Source organism: Platichthys flesus, chromosome 9, assembly GCF_949316205.1.
Source record: "Platichthys flesus chromosome 9, fPlaFle2.1, whole genome shotgun sequence".
Classification (NCBI taxonomy): Eukaryota; Metazoa; Chordata; class Actinopteri; order Pleuronectiformes; family Pleuronectidae; genus Platichthys; species Platichthys flesus.
In genome coordinates this window covers 11,356,662-11,371,421 of record NC_084953.1, presented here as the reverse complement: position 1 = coordinate 11,371,421, position 14,760 = coordinate 11,356,662, and the positions used below count along the sequence as shown (strand labels likewise).

At 42.5% G+C, this 14,760-nt stretch overlaps 1 protein-coding gene across 1 annotated transcript; it reads left to right on the top strand.

Annotated features, from left to right (window-relative positions):
• The first annotated feature begins 756 nt into the window (after window positions 1–756).
• On the top strand, window positions 757–13,827 carry vtg3 (vitellogenin 3, phosvitinless). The gene is made up of 28 exons (XM_062396353.1): window positions 757–886; window positions 1,430–1,450; window positions 1,539–1,690; window positions 2,122–2,373; window positions 2,849–3,010; window positions 3,113–3,261; window positions 3,354–3,504; window positions 3,798–3,955; window positions 5,237–5,402; window positions 5,491–5,616; window positions 5,784–6,002; window positions 6,260–6,477; window positions 6,561–6,658; window positions 6,741–6,865; window positions 7,335–7,436; window positions 7,539–7,658; window positions 7,803–7,992; window positions 8,107–8,194; window positions 8,347–8,532; window positions 10,003–10,141; window positions 10,239–10,407; window positions 10,577–10,686; window positions 10,766–10,840; window positions 11,140–11,346; window positions 12,381–12,526; window positions 12,733–12,871; window positions 12,979–13,092; window positions 13,333–13,827. Exons 1-27 carry the CDS (start codon window positions 817–819, stop codon window positions 13,084–13,086), a joined length of 3,846 nt encoding a protein of 1,281 aa, XP_062252337.1. The 5' UTR covers window positions 757–816; the 3' UTR covers window positions 13,087–13,092; window positions 13,333–13,827.
• The last annotated feature ends 933 nt before the right edge of the window (window positions 13,828–14,760 follow it).

The following is a 14,760-nucleotide window of genomic DNA, read 5'->3' as shown; positions in this document are numbered from 1 at the left end:
AGAGACGTGATGCTAGAGCCCTCTAGTGGCCAACACCGGCACGAAAGGCTTTAGAGGCAGATGGTCAGGTGAATTTAGGCCTGAGGATGAGAGAGGTTTGACGGCTCAGTGAATCCTTGAGTACGATCACACTCTTGTGCAGCCTGAACATAATAAACCCGACAGAGAGAACAGACCCAGGCTGATTACTGCTTGATGTCATCACCCTCAATCTGCACCCGCTCAAACAGGCCTGTTAGCGGAGGCCGAGGCACGTTTATTTTAAGAATAGGCACGCAGAGCAGCGGTTGTCCACACTGTCTGACTCTGTTGTGCCCAGGAGGAGAGCTCAGTGTAATAAAGACCTGTGGTTGTGCTCATATTCAAGAAAAAAAGCAGCAACCATCGTCCTGGTGCCATGTGGCTGAGAGGCACTGAGGGAATAGATGCGAGTCCCACCGGGGCTTCTCCATTCAGCTGTGAACAACTTGTTTACTTCATTTCTGGGCGACTGAAAGGGAAATTCTTTGCTGTGAATTCTTCTGACGACTCAAAACAAGCCACCTTCTGTGAGATTATGTAAGAAACATAGATATATATATTAAAACTGATGTTATTTTTAGCAGAATCCATAAGAGTGAATATTTGACACAAGTCTTCAAACAGGTGCTCGTGATATGTCCCTGGTAAACCTTCAGTGGGAGGCACTTATCTGTGTGTCACTCTGACAATGTCAGCGGTCGTTGTGGCTCCAGTTCAAACGCTGTGTGTTTATCTGGAATCGGTCGCTGCCCAGTGAAAAGCCACTCTGTTGTAAATATAAAGGACAAATGTGAAATGTTTGCTCTCCACTCCTCAGTTTCCACCATGTGGCGGCTCCTCCTCTGCTGCCTTGTGGCCCTGGCCAGTAAGTTCTCACTCCTTCATCCATATTATTTTTATATGCAAATCTTTCATTCATATTATTTTTATTATGTTACAACAGTCACGGCTCAGTCCATGATTAAGTTAATTTGAGTTTCAGAGATTTTACAAACATACTAATCCTTGATTTAACTGTTTATTTCGGATGCATAGAGCTATCATATGTTCCACTGTTCCAACAAGAGAACACATATTAACAATTGTGTGATATCGATATTTTTGTTGGTGATGAATCCTGAATTACCAGTAACAATTTAAGGCAGGAATGACCAAAGCAAGGACTTTGAGAGTTGAATTGGGTCGATTTAAGGATTCAAGGTTCGGGTTATTAAAGCTACCTGAGTTGCTGACTTGTTTCGGTTGTATTTATATGGATAGAATTAGTTGTTTAAGGTTTACTGCTAAAAGTACTTTTGTGTCGGGCTTTAAACATGCTGGGATTTAGTTATTTGAATGAAAGAATGAGAAACATGTATTTCGTGCTTTTATATTTACTAACACTGACACCATGTTCAACATCTTGCAGCGTGCCAAACCGTCCGCTATGGTGAGTCCTTTAAGTCTTCATCTTTAAATTATTAATTTCCCATAAAGAACATGTGAGATTATATTTCATTACATAAAACATATTGCAGATCTCAACCTGAATCCTCAGAAGACGTACGAGTACAGCTACGTGGGAGTTGTGAATTTTGGACTCGGGATGCCGAATCAGGCCGAGTCCGGAGTGAGGTTAACCTGCAAGGTCAAGATCGCTGGTGTGTCGGCACAAACCTTCGTCCTCAAGGTAAGAGGGAGAAAATAAATAGAAAAGTTAGGAATAATATGTGGTTTAAACCTGTTAAGAGGTTGTACAGGCTTTTGATTCCATTATATAATATTTATACATAAAAAAGTCAGATTCCTCGTGACAGTGGTTAGATTAGAAATTATTTATTATCACAAAAGAGCTGTTAATGCACTGTAATGAATGCACGGATGCATTAATTACATCCACTTTCACCTTTTTGCCTCTTATCAACAGGTGCTGCAATCTAACTCTGTCTGAAACATTATATAATCATAGTAAAACGAGCTTTAATGTTAAAATCCATTGTTCTCTCCTGCTGGATTAAACATTTCACCTGTGTTTCATCTATGAACCTGAACTTTCATGTTGATTCTGCACAAACACTCGCGACAGGCTAAAATCGTCTCCTTTCCGTCTCTGGAACAAAGGTCTCAAATTTACTCTTCGAGGAGTTCAACGGCTTCCCGGGGAAAAACAGCTTCACCTCCTCCCCGAAGCTCACCCAACGCATCGCCGCCCAGCTCGCCAAGCCCTTCATGATCGACTACACCGGCGGACATGTTGGAGACATCCGGGCCTCTGCTGAGGTGTCCAACACTGTCGTCAACATCGTGAGGGGCATACTGGGCTTCTTCCAGGTCACTGTCAAAACCACACAGAAGATCTATGAACTGGAAGAGGTGAGTGGCTGACAGAAAAATAAACTGGTCTGAAATATGAGCAGTTCCTGGAGTCACTGAGAGACGCTCTGTTAACAATTAAGATACCTTTATTGTATAGAAATGCACTTTCTTGAGAAAATTCCCCTTGATATTTATCATTTAAAACATTTGCAAATGTAACACAGGATCGAGACCAAGACAACAAAGTAAAGGCAGAAAAGATACAACCTCAGACATAGATACAATGAAATGAAAGAGAAACAAGATCAATCTGTGATAAATAAGGACTGAAGGAAATACAAGAAACCATGGAACAGTGACATTCCTATTTAAAATATACAAAAGACAGATTCCTCTAAGATGAAAGAAAACCTTTTTGAATAAGCTTAATGTGGACAACGAGCGGTTATTTAAAGCTAACTCACTGCAGCATCTTCATTCATTCTACACAACATCAAGCTATATTTACAGATGGATCTCATTGTGTTTGTAGGTTGGCATCCACGGCAAGTGCCAGAGCAACTACGTGACCGAAGAGAACCTGGAGACCAAGGAGCTGATCATCACTCAGGTGGTGGATGTGGATCACTGCAGGGAGAAAGCCGCCATGTACAGGGGGATGGCGACCGCCGTGCTCGACCAGGTCTCCAAACAGGTCCGTTAGCCTCGCCACAGACTCATCAGATCCCACATCAACACATCAATTAAAACACAGCAAAGTCAGAGGTGTTTTGTGTGTCTGTGTCTCCTGCACCAGAGAGGGGACTCTGTCGCCTCCACGGTGAGATATGTTTACACGGTCAAACCCACAGCAGAGGGAGGTCTCATCACCAGGGCTCACGGCCTGGAGCGGCAGTTCTTCAGCCCCTTCAATGTGAAGGGCGGCAGTTTCAAGATGCAAGCAACGTAAGACAAAGAGAAATACATGCACATGACGCCGGCTCATCTGCATAGAGTCTGTGAAACAAATGCTTTGAATACCCTCTCCTCTCCTGCAGGAAGGAAATAGTGCTGCTCCATGTGAGCGACACTGAAAGAGCCGTCATGTTCGGGGCAGTGGAGAGCAAAGGGAACCTGGTTTTCAAGTTTGTCAATGCCGAAGCTAACGTCCCCGTAATGATGCAGAACCTGGACACCCCGGTTCCAAAGGTAATATTCACACATGCTTTGGTAGCACAGCAAATCTGAAATTTGCATCTAAGGATGCACTCAAATAGAAACAACACCTCAAATTAAAATAAATACAGAAATAGCCGAGGATGATTAACTTATAATGAATCAACATTTCCTTTGTGAAACCTGAAGCAAAACCTCTTTGTTCTCTCTTATGTGTCGATTTCATTAAAAGAAATCAAACCCTTTTGTGTGTTAGGGTTCCAAGTGAGTGACACATATCGGTAATTAATTCTGGGAATGGAAAAACCTGCTCATGTTCTTTGCAGGCGTTGGAGTTGATCAAGCATCTGGCTGAGGCGAACAAATATCAGGTTGACAGCGCGACAACTGAAAACACCATCAAGGTCTATCAGCTGCTGCGAGTGATCCCCTACGAGGGGCTGGAGGAGATGTGGAAGCAATTAGCAGGAAATGTGGAATATAGGTGAGTAACGCAATCGTTCCTTCTAGAGGAAGAAAGATAATAACATTTGATTCAGCTACAGAATAAAAAATATAAGAAATTAAATTATGCCTCTCTGGGTTGCATGTAGACATGCCCGGGATACTTTTGCATAGTTATACCAACAGGAAATGAACCAACCAATCATCATGCTTGATCTGAAGGTCTGCACTACGCCATTTTGCTCACAGCAGCTTCTTTGTAAACGTTTGCAGCTGCAGTCAGTTCAACCCCCCTCCAGTGTTGTTGGACATATATTTAATCACAGCAATCACAAAAACATAAACATTATTACAAAGACTTAAAATATTGTAATGTATAAAAACAAGTTTAAAAAAGAATCAAATTATCATGAATTAACGTCAACAGAAATAAAAATAAATTGCACAAATCCTTTATCGCACAGATACTAGTTACTGTATGAAGAGAACCTCACTGCAACTAAAAACTAAAGTGCACAACAACGATCATTATCCCGACCTTTCTTCTCGTCCTTTAGTGAGCTAGATTCCCCTGCTCCCCTCCCCCGGGGTCAGGGTTAGGCATTTAGTTGTGATGGTTATGGTTAGGCTAAGGGACTAGGAAATGCATTATGCCAATGAGTGTCCTCACAACTATAGAGAAACAAGTGTGTGTGTGTGTGTTTATGTGTGTGTGTGTGTGTGTGTGTGTGTGTGTGTATGTGTGTGTGTGTCAATAGTTGCCCCAGGCATGTGACCTTTCACAAACTTTTGCTTTAGTTAAGTTGCAGAAAGGCAATTTAAATTAAACTAATTCAGTTATGAATAAAATTTTTGAGAGTACCTTTGCACCCACTGTGAACAGTGCACTCAAGAGCTGAACCTCCTCCACAGATAACCTTCAACCAAGCTTTTCATTATAGCATCATAAGATGACAAACAAAACGGTCCCAGGCCATCTCTAAAATCTCGTTCTGATCCACTCCCTCTGATTAGGTAATTGAAGAGTATCCTCCCACTTAGTTCAGGAAGGATTTAGTCTGGTACATTACCGCTGATGAATGATTTATTATCTTGAGAGGCACGATGACAGAGGGGTGATGAGTGAAAGACTGCGCTCTCTGCCCATTAAGATCCAGACAGCTTGTATTTCATATCGTGCAAGAGCAATTAAAAGAGACACCTGACCTTGTCTTCCACACCTTTACCTTCTCCATTTTTTCGTCTCTTTGCTTTATTTGAAGGCTGATAAGTGCTGTCTGATGAATCCAATTCCCCTCACTCCCTTTCTCCCTATCATTAGACGCTGGTTTCTGGACATGGTCGTTGAGGTCGGCGATGCCAGAATCCTAAAGTTCCTGGAGATGAGGTTTCACGCCGGAGATGTGACAGCAAGTGAAGGCCTGCAAACCTTATTGCTGTCTATGAACCACCTCAATCCCATTCCTGAGCTGGTGGAGATGGCTAAAGTGAGTAACAGGGAAGTTGTAAATGTGAAGAATGACATCATGCACACTTCCAACTGAATGGGTGACATCAAAAATGTCGCTTCTGCAGATGTTCCTGAACCTTCCTTTTTGTAAATCCAACACCTACCTGTGGAACACTGTGGTGCTCGCCTATGGATCTCTGGTGTATAAGCACTGTGCATATTATACACCCTGCCCAGTAGCTGCTGTTCAGGTAATCAGAATAATAACGTACTTGAAACAGCCATTCCATCAGAAACACTCAAGTCATAATTAGTTAAAGGATGTAATTTGACTCAGTGGGTAGCATCGACCAATTAGAATATGTAAATGTAATTTCCTGATATAAGCAACTTGATTATTGTTCCACTTCTGTTTCAGCCTCTGTTGGACATGGCCACGCAGGGTCTGAAGAATGGCAGTGAGGCGGACATGGTCCTCGCCCTGAAAGCTCTTGGGAACGCAGGTCATCCAGGGAGCATTAAAACCATCATGCGCTTCCTCCCCGGTGTGGCCGCCACCCCCGTGAATGTGCCGCCCCGAGTGCTGAGCGCGGCCGTGCAGTCGATGAGACTCATAGCCGCCAGAGACCCTCAGAGAGTGAGAACAGCATCTACTGAAAGACTGTTTTTCCTCTACATTCATTCTACCTTCATCACATTCAAATGATATGTATTCATATGTCTGATTCATGCATAATCTTTATCGTTGTGGAGGAAAAAAATCATCTGTCCACAATTGTAATTATCTGCCCTGTAAGGTCACTGAGAGTTACTCCAGTGTTTGTGCAGGAACAGAGCAGAGAGGACCTCAGCTGCGGGGGGGTTTGATGAGTCAGCGTTCTCTGGTGTTTTCAGGTCCAGGACATCACCATGGCTCTGTTTGTGGAAAAGAACCTTCCCGTTGAGATCCGCATGCTGGCCTTCATGATCCTGTTTGACACCAAGCCGCCCATGGCTCTGGTGTCCACAGTGACGACACATCTCCAGATGGAAAAAGACCTCCATGTTGTTAGTTTTGCGTTTTCCTACCTGAAGAGTTTCGCCAGATCCAGAACTCCAGAGAACCAATATCTGTAAGTTTGAAGATTTTCGAAAATGAACCGTATATATCGTTGTTTGTGTTGTTTGATACTGAATCTTATTTCCTCTGCAATAGCTCGACTGCCTGCAGCTTGGCTGTGAAAATCCTGGCCCCGAAATATGGCCGTGTCAGCTATCACTACAGCAAAGCCATGCGCTTTGATTGGTTCAATGGTATGTTCCAAGAGAGAGTCCTGGATCCTGAGGTTTCCCTGAAAACAGATATACAGGAATTTGCTATTCTCTCTCCATGCAGACGACTTCCTCATCGGCACAGCGGCAGAAGTCTTCATGCTCAGAAGTGCAACAAACATCTTCCCCACTGAAATCATGATGAAAGGGAAATTCTTTTTCATTGGAAGAATTCTGCAGCTCCTGGAGGTACAGTGCGACAAACAGCGTAAAACACAACCACTGACCCTGACGTAACTTATCTTGTCAGGGGCGTCACGTTGGAGTGAGGAGAGAGTGGTCAGCAATGTCAGCTCGCTGCAACAAGTTCCCCCGGTTTGAATCCCTGTTTGGCCTGGAGCCTCTTTCACATATTCTTCTTGAGTGCCAAGTAGCTTCAAAACAACTCTAGACTTATCAATGTGTTCAACAAAATACTTATACTTCCACCAATCACCACCTTGTCCTGGCATAGACCTGTTTGCATGCATCACCCACTCAAAACTCAGGCCAAGTGTCGCCATGAGAAAACAAAACATATCCACCACAGACACAATCTAAAGACATGATTGGGGTCAGGTTAATTGGAGACTCTAATTTGCCCCTAGACGTAAATGTGAGTTGTGGATGGTTGTTGTTCATGATCAGTAATTCTCTTCTATTCCTTTCTCCTATGCAGTTTGGAATCCGTGCTGATGGAATTAAGGATTTGTTCAGCACTATAAACCCTGGATTTAACGGGGATGTAGATTTCACCGACTTCCGGTCCATTTTAAACCTGGTGAGTAGATCATTCTAATTTAAATGCAAAAACAGGTCACAGTTAAATGACAGGGCATCTGCTAATATGTTTGTGTGACCATCATTGTTATGTCGTTCTCAGCTTAAAAACTGGGAGGTTATGCCCAACGATAAACCAGTTATCTCGGCCTATGCCCGCGCCTCCGGACAAGAGTGGTTCTTTGCCGACATGAGCAAACAAGTCCTTCAGAATATCATCAAGGTGAGAGATTAATCTGACAAACCGCTACGATCGATCCATTAATGTTGAAGCCAGCACAGTCAATAACAGTATCACTATGTTAAATGGTCTACAAAGCCTCCACATGCCCCCCCACCCCCTGTTGTTCTGTGATCTTACTTGCAGGCCGTCAGTCCTGCTGCAGGGAAAGGAAGCCCTCTGTGGGAGGTGGTTGAGAATCTACAGAAAGGAATCTCATGGCACAAGACCAAGCCTTTCCTGATCTTCGAAATTCGTTACTACCAAGCGACGACCCTGGGTCTCCCGCTGGAGATTAGCAAATATTATGAGTCAGTCAATGGCATCACATTTAACGGTGAGGAGACAAATCTACCTACAGCATATGAGCACCTTAATTAATCAAGTCAGTATTTTGGTAATGTCGTAAACTGTTTGTTTTACTTGATCAGTATTCTTCTTTTTTGTGTAGCCAAAGCTGCAGTAAATCCACCAATGACTGAACATCTTGGCCAACTCTTGAATTCTGAAATTTCACTGGAGACTGATGGTTTTATTGGGTAAAAAAAACTAAGTCGTCTTTTAATTAAGAGAGAATAAACCTACAGCATGTTTGGCAATTCTACGATCATGTTGCAAAACCTCATCATTGCCAAAGTTTGTATTTGTGCTGTATAATTAAATCTATTGCATCCACCTCTTCTTTTTTTAGCTACTCAAAAGATTTTTGGGTTTTCTATGGGATCAACACAGAGCTGTTCCAGTCTGGCTCCGAGTTGAAGTCTAAAATGCCGATCGCAATTCCATGGAAGTTCTCCGCCAAGATCAACGTCAGAGAGAGGAAGTTTGAACTCGACCTTCCTGCATGCAAAAAAGAGATGGAAATAATGTCAGTCAGGTAGGTTTTAAATAAGGATTCAGCAAAAAATAAATTCACAATTGAAATCACACTGAATCAATTCATAGCGTGCCATGCAGCTCTTGATGGAGCAATACAAACAAATACAAACCCGCCTCAGTTTGTCTTTTTCTTTTTTAAAAGAAGCCCATGAGGGTCTATAGTAACATTTTAAATATGAAGCAGTTGAGAATCACACAATATAAAAGCTTGGTATTAGAAAGGTGTTTTTTTAGGCATTTAGCATCATTTTAGTTATGGCACCTCAACCAGAGACTAACATTATCAAACCAGCACACCACACACCAGCTTCACTTGTAATTCAGTGAATTGAAAACATGGTTTAGTGGTATGTGGCTCACTGCACTGGAGTAGGAGCCTGGCAGCCGGGAACATCACCTGTGTACTGACGGACTGAACAGATGTTCGAACAAGTATAAATTCTGGATCAAATTGTGACACTTACAAGCAAAATCAAGTCTTATAATTAGGGCTGTGAAATGATTAAAAAGGTTAATCAAATTAATCACAGGTTTCTATGGATTAATCATGATTAATCACTTTACCGATTTTCTCGGTATATATATTTGTGAGAACAAAAAGATTTATGACAAAGACAGATATATACATGTTTTCTTTTTTTATTCATAAATAAACAAAACAATGGTTCTGCAACTCAGCAGTTCTTTAGCAGTTCTCTTTGCTGTTCCATATGGAACATTCATCCTAAACGGAATTCGGGCTTCTTAGCCATTGTATGGTTGAATAAAACTTTTTTCTTTTCTTTTTAAATCAAACAGAAATTATTTGGGCTTCTTAGCCATTGTTTTTATAGTATGGTTGAACATTTTTCTATTTTTTGTCAAACAACCATTCACCACACCATGGCACAATCTAATGCCTCTAAAGGCCCTCTTAGCTAGTCTATCTTTAGCCAGTTCTTGTCTGACAGTAAAGCTGACCTCTTCTTTTGCAAAATGTGTCCTGCGAGTGAGTCTGGTTTGGTCGCATTCCACTTGAACGCCCCTCGCCGACCAACGCATGCTTCGCGTTGAGGTGGTACTTTAAGCGGCTTTGCTACAGTGAAACAAGAACGTCTTCCCGCAGAGTGTGCCTATCACCTTGGTTTTATTGAATGTTCCATCTTTGTTTTTTTTGGAGCACAATCTTCCCATCCAGTTTGTTTTTTTGAATAGCAGCTGCCGTCTGACTGCATTAGAGCGCAGACTAGTGCAGAGTGGGCGGAAATGTGGATTTATTGGAAGGTCCTTCTGCGCATGCGTTAAATGCGTAAAAAATGAACGACTTAATCCTGTAATTTAATCATAAGGCGTTAACGCTTTATTTTTCACAGCTCTACTTATAATGTGTTAGTATGAGTAAACAAATTGTACTAAATTGTATGCATGCTATCGACAATGCAGCCTGTAACCAGTATAAGAGTCATCATTTCCTTTTTCCAACCGATAGCTCCAATGTGTACGCAGTCTCCAGGAACATAGAAGAGCTAGATAAGGCTAAAATGACCCCAATGATTCCCAAAGCCATTGACGCCAATGAGGAAGTTGCCCACACAGGGCCGTCAGTGGTGACGCCGGAGTCCGATCAGGTACAGGTCAACACCCGTCAGAGGTCAACCAAACGACATTCATTAAACTGGAAACAGATTCATATTTCTGTGTTGTTTATCTTTTCTTATCTCACAGATGATGAAATCAAACTCCTGGCATCCACAAACCAAGATGTGCGCTGAGAGTAACATTTATGGAGCCGGCCTCTGTGTAGAGTCTGAGCTGAGAAGAGAGTATTATCACGAGGAGTACCCACTGTACTATTTCCTGGGATACACACACATGGCACTCAAAGTCAGCCCAGGTATGAAATCCTATGGCGGCAGATTTTGACCTTTTTAAGTATATATATCATCTTTGGATTGTTAGTATGTCCCTGCTGTAAATTGGTTGTCATTCTAGTGTAACAATGTATTGTATATATATTTTTATTTGTAAAATTTTCTTTGCTAACAAAGTTTTCTTTTTTTCAGCTCGCGCAATCAAAGCCGTTGACAAAATCCACTTTGAGGTGAACGGCGGCCCGCACACACTTCCAATGAGCACACAGCAACTGCTGGAGAGTCTGAGGAGCCTTTCCAAGGTATCTGGCTTCCACTCGCAACGTTGTTATCTCTGCACCTGCTCCGCCATTTTATCCTCATCCTGCATTGTGTTTACAGGCGGCCACTCAGTCCTCTGATTCAGCCTCAAGCGCCAGAGGATCTAATCAGAGCGAGCCTGACAGCGTCCTGGAAGTACGTGAGACACGCCGCACATGAGAGGGACACATTTTAAAAAAAGTGAAACATGTTTAGAACCATGCAGAGATTTCTGTGCAGGATGAAGCTCCATAAAAAAAGTGTTTCATCTGACACATACAGCTCAAAATGAATATTTCCTCGGGTCTCACAGCGACTAGTTAGAATTTACCCACAATAACAACGGGTGTGATTACCAATCCACACATGACATAAGATAATCAGGACTCACACTGGACACAATGCAAACAATCCCATCACAGTCTTATATGTCGCCTTCCGTTTGATTCCCTCAGGCTCGGGACTCGACACCCGAGGCCGTGTTCAACGTCAAAGCTTTCGCCTTGAGTGGCAACGAGAAGCCTCAGGGTTACGACGCAGCTGTGTACTACACCCCCGAGGCCACCGTGAAGAGCACCCAGCTCATAGTGTCCCAGGCTGGAGAAGACACCAACTGGAAGATGTGCATGGACACCACTGTGAGTGCCCATGCTGAGGCCAAGGTAGATATACAACACACTCAGTTTCTCAGATAGAGAGAAGGAATCTAAGGAATCTTATTCTCTTTACAAATACTTTGTGTTATCTTCAACATTGTGTCCTTCTTCTTGTAACCATTATCTGCTGTGGAACCAAAGAATATTCTTTATTCATCAGCACCAAAGAACTCCATCATTGTCCAGAAAAACAATTAAAACCCACTTAGAAAAGCTGAACCGTCCCACTGCGGAACATATGCCTTAAATACAAAGACTATCCATTTCAGTGTCCCTGTATTTTCTACCTCTGGAGAGTTTGGGAAGTTTAAAGAGTAAAAAGTGTCTTGACACTCCCTAGTTACACTGAAAAGCTGAGAGGAATAAACTCACTGTCCATGTCCATAGTAATGAACGGATGTGTATCCACATGCATTAGTGAGGAGATGTGATGTGTTCTAATGGATATTAAGATGTGTGGTTTGAAGGCATGAGTTTTTTCAGGGTATAGATATTAAGAGAATACTCACTGTTGGATTAAAGTAATGTAGGACTTTTTTGTTGACGATTCTAGATCGCCATTGAATTGATTTAAAGAAACTATATGTAACAAGTTTTCATGAAAATGTTAAAAAAATATATCAATAGACCTATGTTATATATTTTGTTGACTTGTGCACTTACATTTTCCAAAATGTTTACAACCATGTCCAAACATTTTCGAAACATAATTTGTGCCTGAATCGCATCAGGTAGATTTCCATCAGAAATGGTGTTGAACACAACAACTTCCATGATGCCACGATTCTTCACGATTGTCAACAACTAGAGGTTTTCTTTCTGTTTTTGATTTAGAGTCAAGCGTCCAAAGTTACATAGAGTCAATTTCTAAACAAACTAAAACTATCCAGTCTCAAAACATTTGACTGTGTGTAACTGACAAACACTTGTGGAACTCGTGTGGAAAGGAAATGTCACACTGGCCGCTCCTTTTGAGTTGGACGTCGGGACTGGTGTTTGTTGAGTTTCCCATCATGATTGATCCTTTGTGTTTGCTCTAGGCACACATCCGATGGGGAGCTGAATGTCAGTCCTATGAAATGTCAATGAGAGCTGCAACTGCACATCCGAATGGTTCCATGCCTACGCTCAAGGCCAAAGTACACTGGACCAAGATCCCAGAGGCCATGGCCGAGCTGGGCAGACGGTGAGCTGGTGGTAGTGTGTGGGGGGGGGGGGGGATCAGGGGGGGGGGGATCAGTTTCAAGTAAGTGATTAAAATGAGAGACTAAATATGAGGAATGAAGGCTGAACTGAGGAAGGGACTGAAAGATTCCTTCACTTGTTTTTGTCTTCAGCACAAAATCTACTGGAATGTGTGTGAAACAAGCTTTTTACCTTCTTTTTTTTCAGAATTGGAAACTACATCCCCGGCATGGCTCTGCTTCTTGGCTTCAACCAGCAACACGAGAGTAATGCCGATCAGGAGGTCTCTGCATCGGTCGTTTCTGCCTCAGGAGACAGCGTTGATGTGAAGATTAGATTCCCACAGGTGCTGCTGCAAATGTTCACCCCGCACACGCATCACTGCACTGCATACGGCTTATCTTGACTACTGTATTTACACAGACGTGTCCCTTTCTGCTGTTCTGTCATCAGTTTACAGTGTACCGCAACTCCATCCCAGTTCCACTGCCACCTGCCAGTTCTCCGGGGCTTCATCTCGACACCACAAACACAACAATAGATGGATTCGGACATTTTTAAAAACATGTGAGCTGTGCAGTGTTTTAATTTTCATACTAATCTCTGTCTTAAAACCTGTGCAGTTATGTGTGTGTGTGTGTGTGTGTGTGTGTGTGTGTGTGTGTGTGTGTGTGTGTGTGTGTGTGTGTGAGCCTGTGTGTGTGCGGTGGTGGATTGTTTTGACAGACGTCCATGCAAAGCAGAAAACTAGCACAGAACCAACAAAGCCATTTTTGCTTCTTTCATAAAATATGTTTTGTGTTGCAGAAAGACCACAAAGCCCAGATGGGAGCCAGATGCCTCTTTTCCCAGTGATAACACTGCATCCCAAATCTCACCCCCGTGATAAAAGTGAGGATCATAAAAGATGTATCAGTGATGCCTCAGATGTCCCCCGTTTGGAAATAACCTGTAACGCTCTTGATTTATTCATTGGAAAGCCTGTTAATATTTGAAGACCCACTTTTGAAAAAATACCGTGTGAATTTCTGCTCATGTTCCAAAATACTATATCTTCATCACACTTGATTCATAACAGTGGCTATTGTGCAAAATCTGGGTGTCACGTGATTAAAATACAGAGCAGCCTGTTTCTTCCTTTTACTTTAACCAGTATAACACATTCTGCATGTAAAAAATATTTGTAAGTATTAAAGCCGGATAATGATAAAAAAAAAGGATAAAAAACACTCACGAGAACTTGAGTTTTTAAGATTGGTCTGTTGCTAAGTTTGTCTGTTAGAAATAAAAGGGTGCAATTTACATGACATGCAATTCTGTTGATAAAATTGGCAAATAACCTCTTTTAACCAGGTCCTGTTAAACTCTTAAAAACCCTCTTTGATTGTCAGAATATTGAACGACTGGAGGGTTTCCCGCAGAAAGAGGTGGATGTTTACAAGGTCTGTGTGACCCGCTCTGTTTGTTTGGTCAACTGATGCAACAGGACTGTTTGCAGATATCCGCCCACAGTGCCACCATCAGTGCCTCTGCCACACACACACAGAAACTCCGTGCCCTTTGGAGTCACACAAACATGTCAGTGCTCCCCGGGTCTAGAATATTTAATATCGTGGAATTTCATGCAGCTTTTTAAAGGATCTGAAAAAATAGGTTTTTCTTTTACGATTGGCAAAAAAAAAGCATGATCTGATGAACATTAATTAAAAAACGCCACAACTGGTTTCAGGCCAAATCACAATTTTGAGTCATAACAAATGGGATGTCAGCCGCCAAAGATAATGATTTCCTCCTAACTAAAGACTGGTTGTCCTAACTACCCCTGGATCTGGTGCCAACGCTGATTCATCCAGATGGTGGAGAATTGCAGAGAAAAGACGATGCCATCAAAGGCTGAGCGCAATTATAATGGCACCATTATGTTCCATTTACATCTCTAATATCCTGTGGGCTTTCAAGTGCCGCTTGACGGGCAAGATTGCAAATGTGGCGTGCCAACGCTGGGATTCACAATCAACTCCTGTTGTCTCGGGCATCAGGACACGCCGACCTTGTGTTGACATGACTTCACCAGGTAATATCAGCTGGTTGGGAAGCATTAGTGAATGACTGATCAGGTCATTTGGGGGGGGGGGGGGGGGGGTTGTTCAGCCATCCCCTCCTCTGCTGCTCGCTCTGTGATTGTGACGAGCCTCATTAGGCACCACTATATGAGCCGTCTGAGAGTATAGCTGA